This window comes from Hakea prostrata, chromosome 5 (genome assembly GCF_041222555.1).
Source record: "Hakea prostrata isolate BN-2017 chromosome 5, UWA_Hpros_2, whole genome shotgun sequence".
Taxonomy (NCBI): Eukaryota; Viridiplantae; Streptophyta; class Magnoliopsida; order Proteales; family Proteaceae; genus Hakea; species Hakea prostrata.
This window is the reverse complement of record NC_142604.1, coordinates 11,147,716-11,175,014: the sequence shown is the minus strand read 5'-3', so window position 1 is coordinate 11,175,014 and position 27,299 is coordinate 11,147,716. Positions and strand designations below refer to the sequence as shown.

Sequence of the window (27,299 nt, the reverse complement as noted above, 5' to 3'; positions counted from 1 at the left end):
TTTTATTTTTTCGGGTAAGAAGATTGGAAACTTGATCCCTGTAAGATACGTTGTAGCAACTGCTTTATTACAGCTCGGTTACAAGTGGATGGCCCAATTTGATTCTCTTATTCAAAACTTTCTAACGGAATATTCAATGCAGTTCCAAATTCCAACAGAAGAAAGCATTCATTCGTAAGATTCCGGTATTCACAAGCTTCTATGCATCTTTTGAGTAGTTTCCTCTTCTGTTTTCCGTGGGGAATTGGGTCTATAAAAGTATCCTAACCTTTCTCTGTTCTCGACAGGATCTGCTCGAGAGAAGAGAAAAGAAACTAGATTCAAATTTCGGAGAGACAGAAGAGATGGGAAAACCTGTTCTGTTGGTAGCGTTGATATTGTTCTTAGCTGAGATGGGTGGTGGCCAAGCGCAGGGCTGGCACAAGAGCATGAGAGTGATGACAGAAGAAGACGAGAAGGTAACCAATTTGCACTTCTACTTCCACGATACCCTTAGTGGAAAAAACCCCAGCGCCGTGAGGGTGGCGCAAGCATCAAATTCACAGAATTCGCCAACCCTGTTTGGAATAGTGATGATGGCTGATGACCCATTGACAGAAGACCCAGAACTGAACTCCAAGGAAATAGGCCGTGCACAGGGTCTATATGGCTCGGCTGGCCAAAACGATCTTGCTCTCATAATGGCCTTGAGCTACAGTTTCACTGATGGGATCTACAATGGTAGCAGTCTCAGCATTATGGGACGAAACCCAGCGTTGAATCCTGAACGAGAATTGCCGATCGTAGGTGGAACTGGTGTTTTCCAAAGGGCTCGAGGGAGCGCCTTAGCCAAGACCTACTTTCTAAATGCAACTACTGGTGATGCCATTGTCGAGTACTTTGTTACTGTTTATCATTATTCATGAAAATCTTAAATACTAATTAGATGGGGAAATTTATGTTATTTGATTGTATTCGTCGGTGCCGAGATGTATGATCGGTTATATTATAAATGATGATGTATGTATGGATAACAGAATTATGACTGGATGAGGATTTCCTTCCGTTGACAGAGAGATGTGATGAACAAGATTTAGGAATCTCAACTATCTCCCTTAATTTACGTTCGTTTTTATTCATGTGTTGTTTTAGTTTTTTCTCCTCGGTAGAATTTTGTTTTCAGTAAACTAAATAGGATTCTAACTAGAACTAGAAATCCGAGAACTAAGAATTAATGTGTTTGATTCTGGGTTTTTGTCGTTCGACTGCTCGTTCACTGTGGCTAGAAAACAACAGTTTTCACACTATGATGGGTTTCCAAAAGTTAATTGAATTAGTTTATAAAGATGATAGTTGAGTAATTTAAATCACATGACAGTTCAAGACGATAGTTCAGTAACTTAAATCACATGAAGTGAATGACCTGAGAAAGAAGAAAGAAAGAAAAAAAATTATGTATGGGTTCCCTCAGTGAGGCCTAAAACTCGTTGGGTTTATACAGAAGTTATGTCTAGTTCCCAACTTCCCAAGTGCACTAGGTCTCAACTTCTCAAGTGCACTAACACCATTTGAGATTTTTAGTTTAATTCAAATTTCAATTGTTGGATGACCAACATATCTCCAAGTTGTTTAATCCACAGTCTAAAGTTCAAAAAGAAAGCCTATTTCTTCATGAGAATTTCTGAATTTTATTCTGTGGATGCATAGGGATAGGCCAGCCATTTGCCGCACAGTGACGAATGCAGATATTTACCAGATGCTATCACAAGCTATAAACCCTAGGACACTGCAACTGCAGCTACATCAAAGTTCATTCTTCCAGGTGGGTATGTGCAGTTCTTGAACCCAGGACTTCAAGGGAAAAGATCGTGAATCGTAAGAAATGCATTCTTCAACTTCCTCAACTTTCTTGGCTCAAGCTTTCCAGAGTAACTCTCACATATATATTTGATTAAATGTACTATTGAGTTACAAACTTCAAGTATATATCCAGTTTGTGATGTTCACTTCGTCGTCCTTTTGCATCAAAAGGCCAAAATGGTTATATGCAGGGGCACAATTTGCAAATGGCCAACATTAATATGATATTAAATTTCAATCAAATTGGTGAAGCAATTGCAATGTTGAGAAAGAGGGAGAACACTGCAGAGATCTTCCAACGAACTTTCCATTTACCAGCTGAATTTTCCTAAGGTTAATTAGTATTTCATTTCTTCTCCTAATTATTTTCTCTTGATTCTTCTTCGCTATGGATCCTTGTGGAGAGATCCTTAGTTAGAAGAAACCTAAAATGTCATCTCTATCTTGGTTTTTGAGTGATCCTACAATCACTCTATTCTACCTTTCTTTCTTTTCAAGAGGACCTTTTTGTGTTTCATTAGGTTCTTAATTTGATTTGAGTTTTTTAAGGCCTACCATTGGTAGAACTTATCTTTGACGAAGTGAAGATCTATCTCAACATGTTTCGTTCTAGCATGAAACACAAGATTAGGAGGTGAAGGCAAGGAAAGATGCACTTTCTTTAAGAAAGATTGAATCCAAACCACCTTAGTCGTGGCTAATGCAAGAGCATGAAACTCATTTCTTGTACTGGATCAGGCCACAACCAACTTACAAGACTGCCTTAAGATAAGATTGGAGCCTAAAAAATAAGATACCCACTAGTGGACTTGCAATCATCAACACATTTGGCCCAATCAGCATTAGCATAGGCATGTAACTCCATAGAAGAAGCCCGATAAAGTTGAAGCCTATGGAACAAAATACCTTTGACATAGCATAATACACGTTTGACTGCAGCTTAATTAACATCACTAGGCAAGGCATAAGTTGGCAAAGCTTATTTACTAAATCAGCAAGATTAGGTCTCGCGAGAGTTGCATGTTACAAATTCCCAATCACACTTCTATATTCAATGGGGTCTATTAAAGGAACACAGCGAGAAAATGAAGATGAAGAAATTAATGGAGATCCAATGGGCTTGCAATCAATCATATTTGTGGGTTCACATAACTGGTTATTATATCCCCTGTATTTTGTTCAACTAGGTTTGAGTCCATCAACAAAGTTCTAGTTATACTTGGGCTTGGGCCCAAGTTTAAAAGCTCGAACCCAACAGTCACTGAAACGGACCAAAATCAGGTCCATTTCCTTGTAGTTGTGTGACATTTATACCAACATCACATCAAATGGTAAAAATGCATTTACAGATCACATCAATCAACTCTTTGATGTGACTTATAAATGGATTTCAACAATTTGATATGATGTTGGGACACATGTCACACAACTACAAGGAAATGGATGGTCCATTTCCTTGTTTCAGACAAGGAAATGGACCTCATAAATTTCTGGTCCAGCATTATGGCTCTCAACAAACTTAAAGTGAGGGGCCGTCCAGTAGCAAACCTATTCCCTTCAGTGAGTGGGGTGTGGCCAACCCATTTGTGAGAATTGGTAGGCTTCTGAGCCCAATGGACAATCCCTCCATAGTACCTAATAAATCAGTCGAGTTTGGATTACCTAGACCATAGCAATGTGACCATTCTAACCTAGCATGTGAGTTATCCTCTCAGGTTTTGTTGGAAGATCTATTTTCTGGTATTCTAGGTCTGGAAATGGGGCTTTCATCATTTTCAGCAAATGGCATAATTTGGTCAATTTTTACATGCTTGAACATAAAACAAATAATCACATTATTTAATAAAAACCGTTGGATTGAGGAATAAATGCTCAAAAAGATCAAGAAAATAACGTTCTTCACGAGTTAAAATGCAGGAGAATAATGACTGGAGTGTTCAAGTCTTACTGTTGTTCAAGTATACTCGTGAGTTATATAGCTGGTTCATACCTAAAGGGATAGTGGATGCTTCATAACCCTTAGATGCTTATCTGATGAGATGGAGGGTGGAGATGACTTCTTAGATAGAAGTTTGCGCAACAAGCCAAACTATGTAATCTTTACGTTGGTGGAAGATCTTGTTGATGAATCAAGTAGTTAGTCCCAAATGGATACTCACGAGACGCCAACTTGTAGTTGGGGGACAAAGAGGTGCAAGTGCAAGGCTCAAGGCAAACTTGGGATGAGGGAGAAGCTTCCTTATCATCCCTGAGCATTTAATGGCCCCTGGCTCGTTCGATGCAGAATTAAATGTTGTAATTGACGTCCGGATAAAAGATGGACATGCCGCGTTGGTCGCCAACACTGCTTCTACCGAGAAGCCACATGATGACAACCATGTGTCACTATGATGGAGGTTTTTCGGGCTTCTCACTGGCATCTTATCCGAGAAGTCCCATGACTGAGAAGCATGAACTCAAGGGTCTGGTTCAGGGGCTTACCCTGGTTCAATGGTTTTGTTGGTAATTACCACAACAAGTTGGTAACTTTACAATATTAAGTCAAACATACAAAACTCTTACAACAACTTACCATAAGATTGTGCAAGATGAGATCAATTACAACAATTTACCATAAGATTGTGCCGGATGAGAACAAAAAATCAGGAAAAGTTATTTTCATCATCCCATTGGAGTAATAATTATTGAAAACTTGTTGAGGATTCTACACAAACACTTGAAAGGTTGTTGTAATCACGATACTTCTTCAAGGTGGAAACGTACCAGAGGTACTTTCTTTAAGATATTTAGACACCCCAATTTGTATAATACAGGTTCCAAATGTGTCTTCACCCCAAGATTAGTCAGCCCAAACCTTTAAGGTTGCACCCCAGAAAGGTTACTTAAGGTGTTATTAGGTTATGTTCACTGCATAACAAAATAACAACAAGGAGAGAGAGAGAGAGAGAGAGAGAGAGAGAGGAGAGAGAGAGGAAGAGGAAATTAAATGTCAAAAATAAAATTGAAAATTGGTTTATATAAAGCCTCAAAGACTGTGGGTGAAAAGGTAAGGTCACTTAAGTTGTAATCAGGTTATGTTTACTACTTAACAGAATAACAATAGGGAAAGAGAAAGAGAGAGAGAGAGAGAGAGGAGGAAATTCACTGTAAAAAATGTACTCGAAAATTGGTTTATATAGAGCCCCAAAGACTGTGGGTGAAAAGGTAAGGTCACTTAAGTTGTAATCAGGTTATGTTTACTGTTTAACAGAATAACAACAGGGAAAAAGAGAGAGAGAGAAGGAAATTCACTGTAAAAAATGAACTTGAAAATTGATTTATATAGAGCCCTAAAGGCTCTGGGTGAAAAGGTAAGGTCCCCTCCCTTTGTGAAGGTGCATATTCAGCTCAACTCCCTATAGGAAGGTACATATTCAGCTGACCTTCCTAAAGGAAAATTTCTCTCTAATAACATCTCCACACTTTCACTCAGCAATGAGCTTTCCGGATCAAGCATTATGACCCGAGACCCAAGTCTCAAGTCATATAGAATTATCAATATTATTTAATATATATCTATATAACCATGATTCAGGCTTAATTTATTATTATTATTATTATTCAAATTTATGGGTGGTTTTAAATAAAATTTAAACTCTAGTTTGAATTAGGTGACCATTGGATTACTTAATGCCACATGGAACAATCTAGGAAGGAATTGTAAAGAAATAATTACAGAGGATGTGATCCCTCTAGCATTGGGAAACTTTTTATTTTTTTCGGGTAAGAAGATTGGAAAACTTGATCTGTAAGAAACGCTGTAGCAACTGCTTTATTACAGCTCGGTTACAAGTGGATGGCCCAATTTGATTCTCTTATTCAAAACTTTCTAACGGAATATTCAATGCAGTTCCAAATTCCAGCAGAAGAAAGTATTCATTCGTAAGATTCCGGTATTCAAAAACTTCTATGCATCTTTTTAGTAGTTTCCTCTTCTGTTTTCCATGGGTAACTTGGTCTATAAAAGTTTCCTAACCTTTCTCTGTTCTCGACAGGATCTGCTCGAGAGAAGAGAAAAGAAACTAGATTCAAATTTCGGAGAGACAGAGAGATGGGAAAACCTGTTCTGTTGGTAGCGTTGATATTGTTCTTAGCTGAGATGGGTCGTGGCCAAGCGCGGCACTGGCACAAGAGCATGAGAGTGATGACTGAAGAAGACGAGAAGGTAACCAATTTGCACTTCTACTTCCACGATACCCTTAGTGGAAAAAACCCCAGTGCCGTGAGGGTGGCACAAGCATCAAATTCACAGAATTCGCCAACCCTGTTTGGAATAGTGATGATGGCTGATGACCCATTGACAGAAGACCCAGAACCAAACTCCAAGGAAATAGGCCGTGCACAGGGTCTATATGGCTCGGCTGGCCAAAACGATCTTGCTCTCATAATGGCCTTGAGCTACAGTTTCACTGATGGGATCTACAATGGTAGCAGTCTCAGCATTATGGGACGAAACCCAGCGTTGAATCCTGAACGAGAATTGCCAATCGTAGGTGGAACTGGTGTTTTCCAGAGGGCTCGAGGGAGCGCCTTAGCCAAGACCTACTTTCTAAATGCAACTACTGGTGATGCCATTGTCGAGTACTTTGTTACTGTTTATCATTATTCATGAAAATCTTAAATACTTATTAGATGGGGAAATTTATGTGATTTGATTGTGTTCGTCATTGCCTAAGATGTATGATCGGTTATATTATAAATGTTGATGTATGTATGAATACAAAATAAGTGATACATCCAGTATGCCGGATGGGACCGAGGGACAAGATAGTGCGATGGCCCGTCAATGGGGGGCGATGACCGGCATATGTAGGATTCCTTCCCATATGCGCGTGGACAGAGATATTGTTATGGACTCTCAACCATCCAATTTATATCCTTGATTTCTCCCTCAAAGAAGGCAATTTACTTTCATTTTATTTGTGTATTGTCTTAATTTTTTCAGTAAACAAAACAGGGAATTCTAACTGGAAATCCAAGAACTGAAAACGTGTGGATTCCGGTTTGAGTAAACAAAACAAGAGATTCTTAACTGAAAATGTGCTTGATTGTGTGTTTTCACTGTAGCTAGAAAGCAACAGTTATTCGTTTTTGGTACAGCGATGGAGGTATTAGCCATTGTAGAGCTTATCAAGGTTGTGGCATATGGTCATGGGGTTTTCCTTATTTTGTATTAGCCATTCGCTCCTGGCTGTTACAAACTGACCATGGTTCAAACCAACTGACATAATATTATTATTTTAATTCATCAAATTAAATGACACTTCATCTCCCTCCACAATAAACAATAAGAAAACTTCAAAAAATAAAATGATACCATGAATTTATGGTAAAACTTCTTTCAACCGTTCATCAACTTTCTCACAACCACGATGCTGGAATGCTAACACAGATCCCAACATCCTACATCCCACAGAAATAAATCCAAAATGGGTGTATGGGACAGGGTGGGTAAAAACGTTGAACTGATTTAAAATAGGGATCAGATTGGTGACTTTAGGGTGCCCCTGTGTCGTAACCAGGCTTGGGGCGAGCACCCCTCACGCAATGGAATTGCGAGTCATGACCACTCATCACATCCCGTTTCTGCCTGAAGGATCATGGTTTCTGAAGAATCTTCCTCGCCTTTTTGTAAAGCATGGATGCATAGACTCTTTTCTCCGCCACGATGTGGGACTATTAATTATCTAATTCCCCCTTTCATTGTTTTCCGTTGGTTAAGGACTAACTCTAATCCGCTTTCACCCTAAGTCTTCAAGCGAGACGGTAACTTCTAACTTCGCCTCCTTCGGCTTCACAGAATTACCATTTACCCATCTGAGGGAGCTCTCTGGAACGAATTAAGATCCCTTCTGCAATCCCAGGAATTTCCATTATTGACCTAATAATGGGTCAGGACTCAGGAATCCTTTATACGTCGTTTGGCTGTAAATGGAGGAAAGTGTAAATTCCCAAGTTCTTAGGTTTGTTTTAAAACTAATATAGTATCTATTTCAAACTTTAAAAATTAATTTATTTAAAGTAAATTGTACTAGCACCTCAAAATTGAGGTTTTAAAGCACTGTCATCTCAATTTATGTTTGAAAAACACAAACACCCTAATTCATTAAATACATTAGTCCATTATGTTAGTGAAACCGACTGTTTATTTTTCTTTAATTTCAAAAATACCCTTACCAAAATCTAAAGAGAAAAAAAAATAAATTATTATTTAAATTATTCTAATTCTAAAATTACTCCTAATTGTATAAGAGAATATATTATTATCCCTACCCTACCTGCGTTGTCTTTTTACCTCTCCGTTCATCTTCTTTTGTGCGATGGATAATGATTGTTATCCTTGACCGCTAAGTTATTCAAGTTTGAGCAATCTGGACCTTTAAAATTGAAGAAACGTTTGCAGAGATAATATTTCTCAACACCCTCCTCTGCTTTTCACTTTAGTTTTAGGTATTTTTAGAGAGAGATTGTTAGTTTCTTTCAATTCTAGAGTTCCTCACCGCTCAAATTTGAAGTTTCGGACTCATGTCTTGCTCTATTTCTTCTTTTACTTTCTTTTTTTTTTTCATTTATTTTTCTTTTTCAGTTTCAATTCTTCAGTTGTGCGCGAAGAAGAGAGATAGAAAGAGAAGAGGATTTCAAACAATACCACCCATCAATTTCTTGGAAGGAAGATATGATTGGATATAATGGTCTTTCTATTTTAGATTTTAGTTGTGAAAGGGTATTTGAACCTGTCGACCATTTGAACCTATCTCTACTGACACTTTGGTTACATGCAGGCGAGAACCAACTTGGCGGAAGGTTTGCAAGGGTTGATATGGTTGTTGTTGTTCTGAGTGAAGGAGCTAACAGAGTCTTCTCCAGTTTCTCAGTTTCTGTTTTAACCATAAGGTTGATACATGTCATTACATACATAAGGGTATAATAGTCTTTGAGATTGTACAACTAACCATTTTAAGGGAATAGGACCTGTGTGTTTTTCAAATATAAATTAAGTTTCAATGCATTTAGGCCACCATTTTTGGGACCTTGCTTGGGTCCTGCGCAATGCGCAACCATCAAGCCATTCACTTTGGCGGTGGGTTTGAAATTTCGGTCTAAATTTCGATCTCGACCGAAATTTCGGCTTGATGATCCTGCGCATTAAATGCGCAGTATCCAAGCTTTTTCGCCATTTTTGGATGTCAATGCAATTTGCTCATCTATTCATTATAAGTGCCATAATTATGGCATTCCATGATACAAGACTCCCAGCTGCATACATGGCTTCGTTCTCTAATGCTTGTAAATTTGAGTTGCAAGGTACGAGATAGAGTCACGAACGGACTTATTGCTATCAATGCTTTCATTAAAGCAGAAAGTCAAGAGTTAAAATTTCCTGAGTTTTCATTTATGATAATCAGCAAATCAAAATTACATTCTTATTTAATATTTGAAAGTATTCTTGATTCCCAAAAATAGTATCGTCGCAATTGACAATCAATACCTAAATCACTTTTTCTGAAAAAATAAATTTCACTATCAAAATTTGCTTCTCTTACAACTAAAGGACTCTTTTTTTTTTTTTAGAAAAAAACTTAAATTAAAAAGAAAATTAGTGTTGAAAGCACTTACAAAGACTAGATATTGTACTATAACAGTCATCCGATAGAGTAGCTGCTATGTTTGCATAATTTTCAAAATACCATTGGAGCACCGGGTTGGGGAATTATCATACTACACATATTTTGTAGTTTTAGCCAGGTTCATTAACGTAGGTAGTTCCCCAAGAGACCATTTTTCTCTTGAGGGCCATGGTAACATGTCTGCAAGATATGGATTGTTAGTCCATATTTTGTCTATCTTTATCCCTGTTCCTGCTACTTTGCCAAACCCATCTGTAGACCAAAAAGCAATGTCTCCAAAATCCCCTCTGTCTTCCTTTTTTCAAAATTGATGAACAGTAAATGTCCATCTCTGCATATCCCACTGCTCAAGCCTGTTACTCCTAAGTGCTGACTAGGTACCCATCTGCCATCGGGAGTTAGCCGTATTTAGTTGTGATAACATGTCATCACTTTAAATTTTGGATGTATCGGGAGTTTCCACCAATTCGCAAATTGATGGTCCTGGGTCGCAAACCTTTGTTTGATTATTTCCCAGAAAGCCAATCTAACCGAGAATTCTCCATTTGGAGAAATTAACGAGGACCTAGTAGATTCTTGGTCCGATAGGGAAATCGAAAAAGTTGGCGAAGAGATAGAGTTTGGAAAAATCCCCCTGTTAAGAGTTTGTATTTCTTCCACCACCTCTGGCCATTGTTGCTGTCGTGGCCATCTGTTAAAGTCCTCGTCCGTTGTCATGTTTTGTGGTTGTTGTTGTTCCCATGGATCAAACCAAAAGGAAGTACTTCATCCATTCCCTACTTTCCTTGCCACCATTCTCCTTAGCAGTGGGATGATGCTTGTTAAGCTGTTCCAAATCCATGAACCTTTCTTTTTTGATACCGTTGGATCAAAAAGACTCCAATCCTTGAAATATTTCACTTTGAGTACTTGTACCCATAGCGCCCCTGGATTTGTGAGAATTCTCCATCCCTGTTTTAATAACAAAGCCGAGTTGTAATCTTCCATTTTTTTGAAACCCATTCCACCCATTTCTTTTGGTCGACAAAATTTGCTCCAAGAAATGAGATTCAGGTTTTTACTTTTGTGAGGTTGCCCATTCCAGAATCTTTGACAAATTACATCTATCTTTTTGCACGTTTTCTTGGGAAATCTTAGACATTGCATCTGATAGAGTGTCATTGATTGGATTGACGCCTGTATTAACACACCCCTTCCAGCAAACGAGAGGTTGGTCGCTTTCCACATTGTCATTTTCTTGGACATTCTATTTATGACTGTTTGAAGTGTTCTGACTTTCGCTCTGCCCGGTATTAAATTTGATCCCAGATATGTTGCTTCTCCTTTGATTTCCAAAACCTTTAAAATTGATAATATCGAATTATGGTCCTCTCTAAGAACATTATGGCTGAAGAACACACCACTTTTTTCAAAATTAATCTCCTGCCCTATCAAGTCCGTGAACAATTCCAGGACTTCCTTGAGAGCCAAAACTTCTTCTTTATCCGCTTTGCAAAATAATAAAGTATCATCTGCAAAAAACAAGTGAGAAATCTTTGGTGCACTTCTCCCAACTTTGATTCCACTGAGAAGTTTTAGAGACTTGTACTCATCAAGGAGGCGTGATAACACCTCCATTATGAGAAGGAAAAAATAGGGACTGAGGGGGCATCCTTGCCTAAACCCCTAGATCCGGCAAACCAAGAATATGGGGATCCCTTAATTTTAACAGAAAAGGTGGCGAAGAAATTAACTCTTTAATAAGCCTACACCACTTCTCATCAAACCCTAAAAACTGAAAGATTCTAATTACAATGCCCCTATTAGCTCTATCATAGGCCTTAGACATGTCCAGCTTAAGCGCGATGAACCCTTTCTTACAACGCGTTTTGTGCATGTAATGAAAAATTTTGTGGGCCACCATGATATTATCAGTGATTTGCCTATTGGGCACAAAGGCCCCTTGGCAAGGGGAGATAATGCTAGGTAACAACACTTTCAACCTTTTGGCCAGAATTTTAGCAATTATCTTGTAAGACACATTGCACAGGCTTATCGGTTTGAAATCAGACACAACAGATGCATTGTCCTTTCTAGGAATGAAATACAGTAGAATATGATTAACCCCCTGAGGAAGGACTTCATTAGAGAAGAAATCTGAAACAAATTTCAAAACATCTCCGCTAATAAAATCCCAAGCCTTTTGATACAAGAAGGCATTGTAACCATCAACACCCAATGCTTTGTGAGGCCCAAGAGAGAACACTGAATCCTTAATTTCTAACAAATTAGGAGTCTCAGAGAGAGATCTTCCTCCCAGATCTAAGCTTGGAAAGAGACATTCAATAAAGTCTGGGTCCAGGATTTTCGGAGATTGGTATAGAGTTTGCATATATTTCGCAAAAACTCCAGCAATCTTGCCCGGATTTGAAAAAAAAAAATTCCCCCATCATTAATACCCGCAATACCTCTTATGAAGATTAATTTTGCTGGTAAGGTGATAAAATCTAGTGTACCTATCCCCATCATTGATATACATACCTTGAGATTTTTGAAACCAGAACATTGCTTCCGCTTCCAGAGCCTAGGCCATTTCCCGTTTTCTTTTCCTGAATTATGTCCCAATCCGGATTCCCACCTTGTTCCAACATATCGACTTCTGGAGCATTTTTTGAAAGATATTGTCCACAAAGCCAAACACTGAACAATTCCACTTCTTTAGGAATCTAGATAAAATGGCCAGCCTCTCATTAAAGGGATAAATCAAACTTTTACCCCAAGCTGTCTGTAGCTCCATTTGGAAAAGAGGGTGTGAGAACCAGGCATTCTAAAAGTGAAAAAGCTTTGGGTTAACTCTTATAGCCCCCAGGGGTAGGAGAATCAAAGGGTTATAGTCAGACCCAGCCGCAGGTAACTTTTCTACTATCTAATTCGGGAAAAGGCTTAGCCAACCAGGAGAAGCGAAGACCCTATCCAACTTCTCTTTGATCAGGTTGGGTGGTTTTTGCTTATTTGTCCACGTGAATGAACAACCTGGCACCAAAAATTCAACCAAATTTTCATCATTGATAATTCCTTTCAGCCTAGGCATGGCACCAGACGCTCGAAACACCCCCCCCCCCAATTTTATCACCGGCATTTAGAAGTTCAGTAAAATCCCCCATAATGGTGAAAGGTTCATAAACATTTTGCAGGATTGAAGCCAAGACAGACTAAAACTCCTTTCTATCCGAATAGCTTGGTGGAGCGTAAATAAAGCATATAACATAGTTGTTGCCCTCCACCCAGAATCGGATTAGAAACAACGATCTAGCTAAGAGAATCACTTCAGCTTTACAATGAATAAAGTTAAGAACTAATAGCCCCCCTTTCAACCCTTTTGATCCAGTACTTTCTTCATGCCCGATCACCAAGTACTGATAAAACAGCCCCTCTTTTTTTTCTCTACAAAATTTAAGTGGTCTCGGCATTTGGTTTCACAAAGGAACACTAGGTCAGGTTTATGCTTTTTCAGGGTTTTCTTTAAGCATTGTTGGGTAAATATTCCATTAATTCCCCTCACGTTCCAAATCATCAACTTCATAATTAACAAAAATAAGGGCCATCAATTGGAAACAGAAATCCAGAGGTAACAGAAAATTTTCCACCTCCTAATTCCCCAAGAGCAAACCCGATTAGTACTTAAGATTCCCAAGATATTCACAAGCAGAATAAACAAGAAAGGAGTAGCGAAGAAAGACAAGCAAAGCAATTTTCAACTAAGAACTTTCATATAGAACACATTATATGAAACCCCTACAAGGAGACTCGAAAAAAAAAAAAAAAAAAAAAAAAAACAAATTAAGCATAAAATCTATTCCTAGATTTTGGATTCAACTTCTTCCGCTAACTATTAATCACCGCTAGAATAGAAAAAAACAACACAATGCAGAATTCAAAAAATTCAAAGTACTTGTGGTATGGAAGACTTGGAGAAAGCCCTGGAGAATGTTAACTCCTGGTTCCTCCACTAGATTAGCAATCACACCTTGATTGAAGATCATGTTGAGGTTGTACCGTGTGTTGCAATGGCACCATAAAGGTAGGATTGAGCATATACCGAGCCTCCATAGACCCCCACGCTTCCCAGAATATGGATTTAGGATCAAAGGAATCCTTCAATAACGAATCCAGAAAAAGATTGAAGCGTTCGATGGGACGAAGCTGCATGAAGTCTGGAATTTCGGGAGAATCCCTACGGCGCTTCTTATTGGGGGAGATGATAAGTGCTTCAGGCTCTACACCTTCACCTTCCTTGGGGAAGGTCTCATCAGTCTACGTTTGGGCATCAACTAATTTAGGAAATTGGTTGTCCCTTTTTTCCTCACTTTTTTGATCGATTTTGGGGCAATTTTCGGGGCATTGGATTCTCACCAATGTTTGCGTTACTCAAACCAACATTCTCGCTTCCGCTTCGTCCACACCTGCTCGCGCGGGTGCTTCCCTCTAAGGCGGAACGCTCCCCTACCGATGCATTTTTACATCCCACAGCTTCGGCAGATCGCTTAGCCCCGTTCATCTTCGGCGCAAGAGCGCTCGATCAGTGAGCTATTACGCACTCTTTCAAGGGTAGCTGCTTCTAGGCAAACCTCCTGGCTGTCTCTACACCCCTACCTCCTTTATCATTGAGCGGTCATTTAGGGGCCTTAGCTGGTGATCCGGGCTGTTTCCCTCTCGATGATGAAGCTTATCCCCCATCGTCTCACTGGCCAACCTTGACCCCTTTTTGGGGGGGGTCATATCTAGTATTCAGAGTTTGCCTTGATTTGGTACCGCTCTCGCGGCCCGCACCGAAACAATGCTTTACCCCTAGATGTCCAGTTGGACACAAAAGTTACTGATTGGGTTTTCAATGCCTTGATGGAGACCCGTTCGAATTTTTCTAACCTCTCCATCGCCTTCAATACTTTTGTCAAAATCCCTAGCTCTTTCTCCTTTTCTTCCTTCATTTCATCTAATTCTAGATGAATCCCTTCTTTACCCCATGATTCAGTTTCCAACACCTTTTTTCCTTTCAAATTCTCATTTCCCTTCTGTCTCTGTATATCAGAAATTACCCTGACAGCACCAGAGCTACCCACTTCACACACCTCTTTCCCTTTTCCTTTTGTCTTCATCGGTCTTCTTTCCATGCTCAACCGAAATCAGAGGGAGGCTGAGATTTCTGCCGTTTCCCAAACCATTTGTTTCTTCAAAATTCTGAATATTATCTTCAAGCTCAATATCACCAAAACCTGTACTGATAAGTGGAAAGTCCCCCAGCTGCAGCTCCTTTTCCAATTTCTCTTTTTCATTTCCATTTCCTTTTTTATTTTCCTTTCCTTTTTCTTTTGCTTTCATGACGAAACCCGATTCGTCCTGCGATGCTACTACAGCTTCCACATCAATCTTTCCCTTTGCAGAATCAGATAAGCCACCAGCAGGCCCTCCAACATTACCCCCATTTCCTTTCACCCACTTCTTAACTTGTTTCTCAGCACCTCCTCTGTCCTGATTTTTAGAGTAAATTTTATCATAGCCTTCATCACTCCTAGAAACGCCTTCCTTGTTACTAACAGAAACATTGGCTTGACTTCCAGTCCCTCCTCTCTTTACCATTGAAGGCAAAGTAAACAGATTCTCCAACGCCTTGGTAGACAGCAGCCTATGATTCCCAAATCTTATTGGTTTGGTGGTGAGATCTCTGTATATCTTCTCCTCCAAACGAGATGAAGCACCCCCATCTAGAGAAAGCGATGGACATCTCCTGGTTGTGTGTGTAATTTTACCACAAACCTCACAAATAACTCTGAGCTCATACTTAACCTTCACATTGACCCATTCATCCCCATTGCTCCTAACTTGTGCAAAGAGCTTCACCGGATTGTTAATGTTCAACATCACTTTCACCCTTGCTGACCCCGCTGGCAGCTTCATCTCCTCCACCTCCAGTTGGATCTTCCACAACCTTTCCCAGTTCATTAGCAGCTTTCAAAATAAGACTGTATTCGAAACAATCGAACCTGATTCCATGAAGTTGCACCCATACTGGAATAAGAGGCAGAACAGCGTCTCCTCTGAAGTCTGGAATAGAAACCAAAGCCAGCTGCAGCAACCCTTCACCCAACCACCATGGAGCCCTCGACATCACCTCGTTCCTATCATTTTCCGTCGCAAAGATCGCACGAAAACCATCCCTGCCCATGATCGAGATATCTATCAGACCCAAGGGCACCCAGAGTTCAACCAGAGAGCGACAGATCTCAGAAATGGCTTCTGATTTCTCCCCAATAACCTTCCCAAACAGAGTTTTATAATTCAGGCAGCGTACTGGACCAGCATTAGAGGCCGATTCCTTCCATCCTTTGTTGTTCGCAGCACCCCTGAGACCATCTTTCCCCCACCATTGCCCCCTTCCAGCAGAACTGATAGCGTTTCCCGAAGAGGTATTCGGCTGAAACCGGTAAGTCCTCGCATTTGACTGTCTTCCCGCATGTGCCATAGAGAGACTCTCCCACCCAGTAACCGAGACGGACTAGCAGAGAACGAAGCCGATATAAGAGGAAACCAACGAGCAAAAGCCAACCCTGCAAAAATCGGAAAGAAGAGGAAGAGAAAAAAGAGAAGACACAGTTGGAACCGACAGAGAGGTGTTTGAAATGCTGAGGAGTTTAAAGCTCCGTCAGAACGACAAACATCCTCTAGATTTGTTAGGATATGAAAATTAATGACATGCGTCGTTGGGAACAAGAAGTTTTTTGAGAACAAGAGGAGGTAGATTGGTAGTCACTGTAGCTGAGAAGGGTCATAAACCGCCCCGGCATGACTGATATAAGCTCAATCCATCCACACTCAACGCTGCGACAATTAATTATCAAATCCAAGTGGCCTCACCGTAGCTGACATCCCCAGCCTGAGTTTAGCTCATGGCAGCCGTTTCACCCAAAGCCCGCAGAGTAAACAAGCACCGGAGATGGGAGGAGAGGGAAAAAAGGAGATGAAGACAAAACAGGGGAACATCGTGAGTCCCGAAGTTTTTTTTTCAAGCCAGCCAGCCAGCCAGCCATTGATCTTGAAAGTTGAAACCTTTGAAAATCTTGTGATTTGATCGGTATGTTTCGGGTCTTCTTCAGCATTTCAACATAAGACTCTTTTGAGAACATTATCTGATTCATTACCAAGTTTATGAAACACAACAGAGAAGACTTACTCAACTTGGCCCAAATTGACACTATTTTGTAGCATTATATTGCAACTTTGGATAAGTTATTGGTATCTCATTTAAGAGACCAGAGATTCATTCCAGATGCTAAAGCAATCAAGGCAGCTAAAGAGCAGATTAACGAATCCAGCTCCAGGGCACCTAGAACTATCACTTATGTTCAATCGAATCCCAACCCCCACTAAGTTTTGTGACGTTTACCTAATCCAAGACAGCCTGCGATGGGAGGGATTTGCAGAGGCAATCTCGCATTAATCTTGTTCTGTGTTTCTGCAGATTTTCACAACTGAAGCTTTAGCCTTGAGACAAGCAATAGTGACAGGCATTTCAAAAAACTACAAAAAGACCATCTGCTCATGGTGAACATCCTTAGTAAGAGGAGCTCAGCCATTGTATGGAGAATCACAAGGATTATGGCACATTGTTTCGGTTTAAAAAGCAGATCTGCAGCAGCTTATTTCACACACGCAAAGAGAAGTGAATGCCAACCTGCCCACAAGCATCCCAAACTCAAAACTCTCTCAGCTTCTTCAGATCATTCCCATTTAACCAAAAAGAAAAGAAAGACAGATTATTCCCCAGACTCTATATCTATGCTGTTGTTTGCAGACTTTTGGGAACCTTGTTCCTAGATCTTAATCTTCGCTATACCAAGGGGGGGATTTGAAGTCATAGTTACATGCACTGTGAGAAGAATGCCAAACAGGTCGTACAGCCATATGTTCTGATTCCCCTGTGTCAAAGACATTCAGAAAATAAGAACAGTTGTCTTTTTTGGTAATATTAGAAGTCACCCTAACACTTCTGCTGAGATGCGTCTGATCTCGATGCCAAGGTAGTCACTGAAACAGCCATAGCTTAAAGAAACGTAATGAAATCTTGATATATTACACAAAACCCAATCCAATTATCATCAAAAATAAGAACCGGTGACAAGAAACTGCTGCAAACTCGGAGGAGATTAAGATAAATCAGCAAAGCTGAGCAACAATCCATTATTAATACAGTAACCATATGGGAAGGAGAGGCAAGCCAGTGGTGAAAACCGCATTTATTACGAATTAATCAAATAAGGTATCATTACTGTGGCAGATAAAACATAACAGAGCAGTACTGGGAATGTATGAACAAACAAAGGATTGGAACAAAACAATTATGGAAAGCTTGGCTCCCTCGTAGGGGCCAAGTTAATCCAGCAGTTCATAAATCCTTACACATCAAGAGATGCAAGTCTGCAAAACATACAACACAAAGCAGACTCCATGGAAGTCCTCCTCAAAAGGACAGCATGGAACCAACCAAATATAAAATGTTCTATACATACAACAAAGGGCTGTTCGGAGAAACTTGCAGTCTCAGTCTCCAAAAATGAAAATGAAAATGTACAACAATCATACTGTAAATTATAACAAAAGCCACCATCTAACCCATTCTGCAGAACAGTCGTGTAAATCCACAGCAATTCTCAACCCAAAAGCAATTAAAAAAAAACAAACAAATTCACAGTAACAAATGTTTCTGGAAAGAGAGGAATAGTAAAGTTTTTAATTTGAAGTCACCTAACCCTTTCAATGTGCTAGGGAACATCCAGAAATGGATAAAAGATTTAAAGCTACAACAACAGGAAGAAAATTTGAACCTAACTGTTTCTTCTTATGTAGATCATATCAATACACGAGAAAATCTGTGTACGACAATTTCACAGACTAACAAAAATATTCTTCTATGTGCAGGGATTTTTAACCGACACCTAGGAACGGTTGGATAGAGCACGGGAACATGCAAAGATGGACATCTAAGGTCGATCATTTTTGGAAGAGGAAACAAAATTGGGATCCTGGAGAATATGATAATAGGTTTGCAACAAGGGATTAAAGATGCAGCAAGAGAAGGTTTTAAAATAGAGGAAATATGGACAAACAATCCGGACATAGCAGACCTACTACCATGGCCTTCAAGACAAACATGGACTCTTCAGGGACTACCAATTCTAATAGAGTTGGCAACATCGACAAAACTAATGGAATATAAATTTTTCCCAAACCCAGTGCTCCAGGCGTTTTTTGAGGGGTATGCCAGTATGGCAGCCACCTTACAGGATAACTGTAATAGAATAATTCACAATATCTGTAACTGTTATCAACCGTAACATAAATGCAAGTTTTTCTTTTTTATATTAAAAAAAAACAAAAAATAATACAAAGCAAGAGAATAGTTTTTATTTTTTTTTAATTTTGTTGGGGGGGGGGGGGAGACATCAGATAGCATTAAACAAAAAAAATAATGGAAATATGGAATAAGCAACATGTCTCCTGATTAAAAAAAAAAATTACAAGTACCGCCTGTGTACGCATGTAAGATGAACCAACCAACTTCAATCTTTATACTTTTGGGTAATGTGATGCACTGAGGTTGAGATTTAAAACCTCAAATTAACCCTGCATTAGAAGATAAGCATTTCGGCAAGGTGGGAATGATGCTCATAATTGGAATTTACTGGCAAAAGCAATCATGGAGAAAGAATGGGCAACACAGTTTTGAGTATTTGCAGGGAGAGCACACTGCTCCAGCACAAATAATGTCAGCAATTGCTTGAAGGAAGATACGTTTAACATGAGGACATAAACTTTATTAAGGAAAAACTTGATCCATAAATAACATCAACTAAGTAAGCAAAAGAGGAACTCTATTTGAAGAAACTGCTACTCAACGGATGGCAATGCTGGAAAGCAAAAAGAAAAATCAGCAGCTAAGTTTTACTCACTTTTAGTGTCCCATAAAAATATCCTTTTGAAGGTTATTTCCTATTTACCGCACAGCTGCTGACCGTATTTCAAGGGACTACTCACTCTCCAAAATTCAGTAGTTGGGAATAACTAAATAGCTTTCTGAATAGGGGTACAAGACCAAACAAAGCTATCTGAATCTGTTCTGAATTACTCAAACGAAGACTAACTTGCCCAGCTCCTCTGTTATTCAAATTTGCCCGAGCAATCATGTTTGAAGCACGTCCCACTGGCAGTTGAGTTTGTACATTGCATCCAATTGCCAGATCTCCATGCCAGTCCATAATAGATAGCCCAAGAGTTGTTAGAGTACGACCCAAAGGATAGTCCTTGTCTCTCAAGGTTGCTTCCAAACTACCTCCATAAGCCACATCACCACGACCAGTCATTGCACCCCCCGTCAAAACCAACCGGAATCTTTTGTTAACAATCAATTTGTCTTCAACCTTCATCCCTGCTGATAAGGAATCACCCAGGAGAGTAACTGAGAGACCGGCTGCTGTCTTATTGTGTCTGAAATTGCTGAATCTCGTCTCACTACGTAAAGTATATGACATGTCCTTCCCAACAGTCTGCATATCAAAGCCTACTGAAGTTGCTTTCCCCTCCCCATGCTTGACAGAACCAGCTAATTCCATCTGGACATTAGCCTCTTTCTTATCCTTCGTAACCTGACCAGAAAAGGACAAGGGTATTTTCTCTTTGACCACAAATAATCTCTCTGCATTTATACCCTCATAGCCAACATCATGATCCCAGCCATGAGTATCTAGAACTGGCCTCACAAGCCACTGGTTTGAGGAATCCAGAAAGCGGTATCTGTGAGTGGGATTGTCTGAATCAAACGATGACGGCAGGGACAAATCAGGCATCGGCACTGGCACAGATGCAGCTCCACCACTTTCTTCTTCAGCACTCTCATTGTACTCATTTGGCAAATCCTTAGCCATACCTGCCATTTTCTTTAATAATTTACGCCGTTTTTTCTCCTCCTTCAGCTGTTTCTTCATAAAAAGCTTCTCTCTATATTCTAGCTCATCATAATAAGCATTCCTCTGTGCCTTACTCAACTTTGCAAGTTGAGCCTTGGTCAAACGCTTGAATGGAGGCAATTCATCATATTCTGACTCTTCATCTGAATCTGATGCATCATCTGAGTCCTCATCAAGAGCATCCTCATCACCACCAAACTGTTCCTCGGGAAGTTTCAACTGAGGCCTTGATTGGAGGAGAGATGACAAGAGATATGGCAAAGGAGGAGCCCTAGATCGAGTCGCAAAAGGTTTCCCTGGAGGACTATCTTGCAGCTTCAAAAGAGTGTTTGCCTCAGCCAGAATCTTTGATGCAAAGGAGAGTAACAACAAATGAGGCTTCCAGACTTGGCCATTCGGCAAGACTCTCTGCCCAGCCCTGTTTGTTCTGCATGCAGAGTGATTCTCCACTAATGAAACAGGGTTCATGAGTCGCATGTCCCCGGCCGCTTGACGGATAGCTTGCTGAACCATATGGGACCTCTGAGTTACAAACGTCTCATAACTCGAAGCAGTGCCACTCGGACCATCAGGAGGTGCAGAACCTGCATGAGTCAGAACTACAATTGCATTAAACCAAATAGATGGTCCAAATGTCTCAGTAATCGTCCGCAGCAATGGCATATCACCAAAATCCCTGCTTTGCATGTCCAGTCTATCAAGATACAAAACAATATCTGGAGGTGTCTTTTTGATGAAACGCTTGACAGAATGTAGGATCTTCTCATTATGACGTTGATCTGACCAGGAGGATAGGAGGCCAGGTGTATCAATGACCCGGACCTTGATCCCCTGAACAGTTCCCACCACGTCCTGAACTTTCTTAGTACCCATGCTGAATGCATCAGTGTTGAACTTGACTTCATCAAATATTGAATTGATGGTTGCACTTTTCCCAACTCCCGTTTTCCCAATAACCATGATTGTGCAAGTAAAATCAAGGGGTTCCTGCCCAGCTGCCTCAAGCTGCTCAGCCATGGCACTTGCTCTGTCAAAGCTGAAGGCACCAGCACGGGTTGTATTTCCTCCTTGCAGTTGTTCTGCCAACCCTAGCCTATACAGGACCTGAGCAACAACCACATTATGGGGAGTCTGGCCAAGTCTACGAGCAAGACGTAGGAACTTTACCCTGATCATCTGGAGTTTTTCACGGGCTTCATCATCATTCTCCTCAGCCTCCCCATTCACAGGGTCTTCAACAAGTTGTGTTTGCCGCTGAGGTATAGATCCATTTGCTCGAGGCTGTTGCAGTGCACGGTGAGCAGCTCCCAACAGTGGAGCACTCCCGAGACCAGCAGGACGAGGAGGAAGAGCAGGAGTAGGATTTGTGGAATTTCCGACTGATGAGCCAACATTTTGACCTGACTGAGTACCTGGTCCTCTATTATCAACTTCTTGTGTTTCATGCACAGTGGGCTTCTCCACCTTGACATGGCTAGATGAACCTTCTTTGATATTTCTGTTAGCAAGCAGAGGGGGAGAATCTTGTAAATCTTTAGCATTTGGTTCAACTCCATCATCTTTAACACTGCCAGATTCTTCTGCAACTAGAGGGATTTCCACATCTAGAGTCCCAGCCTCCTTTGCCGAAGGATCTTGTTCAGCTGAAGAACACTTCAACTGCACACTCTGGCGATCTTGGTGTTCGCCATCCAGGTTCACTAAGGGTTTCTTTAACCCCACACTCTCACCATCTTGACGGGCAATCAGTTCAACAGGTTCATTTCCTTGAGAAGGCTCAATCACATCGGACTCCTTGAGGAAATGATCTTGTTCAGATGACAAATTCTTCAATTGCACACTCTGGTGACCTTGATGTTCCCCATCCAGGTTTGTCATGGATTCCTTAAACTCCACGCTCTCACTATTTTGATGGGCAGTCGGTCCATCAGGTTCATTTCCTGGAGAAGGCTCAATCACTTCAGACTCTTTGAGGTGACAATCCTGTTCAGTTGAGGAATTCTTCAACTGCACACTCCGGAGGTCTTGGTGTTCTCCATCCTGACTTGGCAAAGGTTCCCTTAACTCCACATTCTCACCATCTTGACAGGCAATCAGTTCAAGAGGTTCATTTCCTTGCGAAGGCACAATCACATCAGACTCCTTGAGGTAATGATCTTGCTCAGATGGGGAGTTCTTAAATTGCACACTCTGATGATCATGGTATCCCCTGTCATGGCTCTCCAGAGGTTCCTTTAACTCCTCACTCTCCTCGTCTCCAAGGACAATCAATTCAATAGGTTCCCTTCCTTGAGAGCAATCAATCAAATCAGACTCCCTGGGTGTATGATCTAGTTCAGACGAAGAATTCTTCAGCTGCACAGTCAGGTGATCTTGGTGCTCTCCATCCAGGTTCAATGAGGGTTCCTTTATCTCAGCAATCTCACTGTCTTCGTGGGCAATCAATTCAATAGGTTCATTTCCTTGAGAAGGCTCAATCATATCAGACTCCTTGAGGGTAGGATCTTGTTCAGATGATGAATTCTTTACCTGCAAACTCTGGTGATCTTGCTGCTCCTCATTGAAAAATGCAGAAGGTTCCTTTAGCTTGACATCCTCACCATCTTGATGGATAACCAATTCATCAGGTTCATTTACTTCAGATGGCTCAACCACATCAGACTCTACCTGCTCAACACTCACATCTGCTTTTTCATGAACAGGTGATTCACCCAAGCTAACCTTGGCCAGATCCCCATTTTCAGGAACTGGGTCATTCCTCCCCTTGGCCTGTGCTTTATTCATTGAAGAATCCATATATCTATCAGCCACTATGTCAGAAAAGTCCCTTACCTCCTCGCCTTCTGAATTACTAACCAAAGCACCGCCATCAAATTCATTTGATTGCCTCAGCTGCACTTCATTACCATTAGATTCCACATTGCCAGGTTCATCCGCAGAGCTAATCTCATCAACGGACTTGATGGGAACCAACTCTTCGGTCATCTTCTCAACAGAGACTCGTTGTTCACCCTCCTGGGTATGATCGTTATCATTACTGACAACAGCTTCCACCATATCGACTGAACCAGCATCATCCAACCTATTTGATTCCCCTGGGACAACTTCCCTGGCCTCATCTTCCACGCTGGCAGGTCCATCAGCAATTCCAACCTCATAAACAGTTTCGTTGCTTTTATTGGCTGGATGCCCGATCGCCTCTTCAAAAACTTCAGTCTCATAGTCTCCGTTAGACATTCCATTAACTCCTAAAGAAACAGAATCTCCAACTTTGTCTACACCTACCTCCTCATTAATCATTTGCTCTGCATCAAAATTCACAGGTAAGTCCTGCGTAAAAATTTCTTCTGGAGCTTCCACAAAAATATTCCCTTCAGAATCCTTCGACTCATGAAGCCCATGAACACCCACTTCAGAATGAGAAATCTCATCTTCGACTGCCACGGTATCTCTAAAATTAGAGTCACCACCGATTGCAACTCCATTTTCCATGGCTCCCCTCCCAACTGTGGATTCAAAACCCTATGGTCACCTGCAACAGTAAAAGACTCCTCAAAAATACTCCAGACACATGAAACAGAAACCCTAGAAGCAAACCGATGACTTTATCGATAGATTGAACGTATATATCATCGATTTAACAAGGCAATAATTATTCGAGAAATCCACGAAAGCAAAGAGAAAAAAACCCTTGAGCTGAAATTAAGGAATATAAACCTTAAGTCTAAAACCGTGTAGATCTACAGATTTTATATATCAATTACCTTTTGTATCAGCTTTCCATGCCCATGGTCTGGAAGGAATGATAAAGGTTTATGCGGGACCAAAAGTACACAAAAGATTGGAATTATTATAATAACCCAAGAAGAAGAAAAAAAAGCTAACCTGGCTAGATAGAGAAGAAACAGAGAGCTCTGGTTATCTCTGGCTCTTGAAGAAAAAATCTCTTATTTTCTTCTCCGGAGTCGAAGACAGATCTTCTCAATCTCAGTATCCACTAGCTAATCTACTGACCTTGTGAAATGTTAAAGATAAATCAGCTAGGGATAAGTCTTTGGTAGATCTCTGATCTCATCATGACAACAGAATTGAAGAAAATGACCAATCGACAGCTGCAAGAAGCAATCTCAACGGTACGTTTGTTGCAGCTCCGATTTGATCGTGAGAAAACGCTAAGCGTCGATTTTAATAAAAATCAGCTGCTCCTCAGTCTCCATCAGAGTATCCGCCTAGGGTAGGCCGGTAGGGTTTGATTTGTTTATTCCCACTTGAACCTTTCCTCGATTGAAGACCTAATCGAATCATTTTCTTTTTTTTTTTTCTTCTTTTGTTATTTTTTCTGCGTAAGGATCAACGACGCATTTACGGAGAATTTGAGCAACCTCAGCTGAGGGCAAATGTCTTGGATATTTTTAGGAAATTGCCTGGTGGTAAAATCTTTCGTCCGTTTTAAAATTTGAGTTGAGATTTTGATTTATTTATTTTTTATTTTTTTTAATTTTTTATTTTTTTTAAATGAACAATCGAAAGCTTAAGTTGCATAGTAAGGTCTTGGGTTTGCAACCATCCGATCCGATGCATATATTAGTAATATTCCCCTTCCCTACATAATATCACCAAGTCAGCTTTAAAAAAAATAAAAAATTACTTACCACAAAATTCATTTTCACATGGTAGTGGGAAAAAATAATTGTTTTAAAAAATAAATAAATAAATAACAAGAGATTAAAGCCTAATAGTTCTAATCCATTTTCCCTTTTATACCTTGGTTACACGTGGACAGATTTTCATTTTGAATTTTTTCCATAAGCCTCTTTCGTGTCTACTAGAAACATGACGCACAACTCCCTAAAATTAAAACATTACAAAGTCTCTTTTCACACTTCACATCATTACTAAGAATACATAGTGAACTGTTTAAAGTCAAATTGTTCTCATACTCATACTTGGAATATGCATCTCGTCAATGCTTTGTTCACTCCAGTAGAACAACAAACCATTTTTTCCATCCTTAAGTCTTATCTCTCGATGTTCCTAACACATGGGTCTGAAAATTCTCTAATGATAGTTGTTTTCAAGTTAAATCCACCTACCATGTTTCAACTTTCTCCACTCCCCTTCCCTCCCAACTACTCAATTTATGTATTTATTTTTTTTATGGCTCAGCTAGGTGAGATAGCCAAGCCATTCCCTTGATGATACTGTCGAGCAAAACCAATACAGAGAGAAAAAGGAGACAGGGATTCGAACCCTCGATAGTTATATATAAAAAACTATACCGGTTTTCAAAACCGAAGCTATCAACCACTCAGCAATCTCCCAGAAGCCTTCCTCTTTCCCCTAATGCAGTATACTTTGGTACACTGCAACCCTCCCTAAAGTAAAAACATTTTTTTGGAGAACAACCCATAAAGGTATCCCTCTTCAGTAGACCCTTTTTTGCTAGGAATGGCACCCATCCCCTCATTTGTCTACTTTGTGCATTTTTAGGTTGAAACTGTTTCTCATATTTTAAGGTTATTTTCTATTATAACTGTATCCCCGCCATTCAGACATTGAATGGCTAGACTGTCGTCCTTGATTGGTCTAGTGATGGATTAGTCCAAGATATTTTGCGACTTTATAGCTCTCTCTAATATGTTCAATTTCGTCATATCATCAAGACTTGTAATGGCCATGTTGACTTCTTAGCCCATGGTGCAAAGAAGTTTCATCTAAACCATGTTTAGTGGCAGTCTCCACCAGCCGGTTTTATAAACAACACTTACATTTCCTCTAATGTTACACTAGAGGCTCTAATATAATTCGTTTTTCATTTGACCAAATAAATAAAGTCAAATTGATTTGTCCATATAACTATGCGCCAAATGAAAAGTTCACTAAACCATGTTTAGGGCGGTCTCCACGGTTTTATAAACAACACTTACATTTCCTCTAATGTTACACTAGAGGCTCTAATATAATTCGTTTTTCATTTGACCAAATAAATAAAGTCAAATTGATTTGTCCATATAACTATCCGAGCGATAAAATGACCGTGCAAGAGTTTTTGTAATTGGAGGGAAATTTTAGTCTTTTCTTTTCTTTTTCATTGGAAAAAAGAAATTGGAAATTTAATCTAGGGTAATATTGATATTAAAAATATTATTTAAAATTTTACAAAGGATATTAAAGATATTATTTATGATTTTATATACACTTATAAACACATTGGGTTTAAATTCGAATAGTTTGGATTCGAATATTCGAATCTGAATCCGATTAGCAAACCCACTATCCAAATTCGAATCTGAATCCGGGGGAATTTTTTAGAAAGTATCCGAATTCGAATCCGGAACTTTATGGAATGTCCTATAATAATCCAATCCGATAAACTATTTGATTATTGATTGTCGATTGTCATTTTGTTTATTTATGATTTTCTGGGTACCAATTACCGGTGTTCGAATATAATTATTAGTCATTTTCAAAGAAAAAAATGTTTAATACTTTACTCAAGCCAGATAAATTTTTATTATGATATTATCCGATCCGCTAAGCAATTATTCGAATCAAAATCCAATTGTTTATTAGACGGATACGGATATTTTTCAATAAGAAAAATTCTGGATTCAGACACCCTTAAATGAATATGAATGCGAATTCAAAGGTGAATTTTAGCTATCCATTTACAAATCTAAATTTATATTAATTTATTAGGTATAGGTAAAAAAGGAATATCATATTTACAGTTAAAAGAAAACTAAGTACGATGTGAAGTGGAGAGTCACTTTGAAATAATTTGATTTTGGGGGAG

At 39.8% G+C, this 27,299-nt stretch overlaps 2 protein-coding genes, 1 non-coding gene and 1 pseudogene across 4 annotated transcripts; 2 read left to right on the top strand and 2 right to left on the bottom strand.

Moving 5' to 3' along the window:
• Positions 1-344: 344 nt before the first annotated feature.
• On the top strand, positions 345-905 carry LOC149015087 (dirigent protein 23 pseudogene; annotated as a pseudogene).
• Positions 906-5,929: 5,024 nt separating this feature from the next.
• On the top strand, positions 5,930-6,490 carry LOC149015086 (dirigent protein 23-like). Its single transcript, XM_089156495.1, has one exon. It carries the CDS (start codon positions 5,930-5,932, stop codon positions 6,488-6,490), a length of 561 nt encoding a protein of 186 aa, XP_089012621.1.
• Positions 6,491-7,356: 866 nt separating this feature from the next.
• Positions 7,357-7,460, bottom strand: LOC149015085 (small nucleolar RNA Z279/snoR105/snoR108). The gene has a single exon (XR_016173815.1). It is a non-coding gene; the product is annotated as a small nucleolar RNA Z279/snoR105/snoR108 (small nucleolar RNA).
• An 11,561-nt stretch (positions 7,461-19,021) lies between these two features.
• On the bottom strand, positions 19,022-24,791 carry LOC149015084 (translocase of chloroplast 120, chloroplastic-like). 2 transcript variants are annotated; one of them, XM_089155374.1, is made up of 3 exons: positions 24,389-24,791; positions 24,268-24,296; positions 19,022-24,035 (listed from the first exon to the last, which is right to left on the bottom strand). In XM_089155374.1, the coding sequence occupies exon 3, from the start codon at positions 23,993-23,995 to the stop codon at positions 19,571-19,573; it is 4,425 nt and encodes a 1,474-aa protein (XP_089011500.1). In that variant the 5' UTR covers positions 23,996-24,035; positions 24,268-24,296; positions 24,389-24,791; the 3' UTR covers positions 19,022-19,570. The 2 variants fall into 2 exon arrangements, with proteins under 2 accessions (XP_089011500.1, XP_089011499.1); XM_089155373.1 differs by lacking the exon at positions 24,268-24,296.
• Between the last annotated feature and the right edge of the window lie 2,508 nt (positions 24,792-27,299).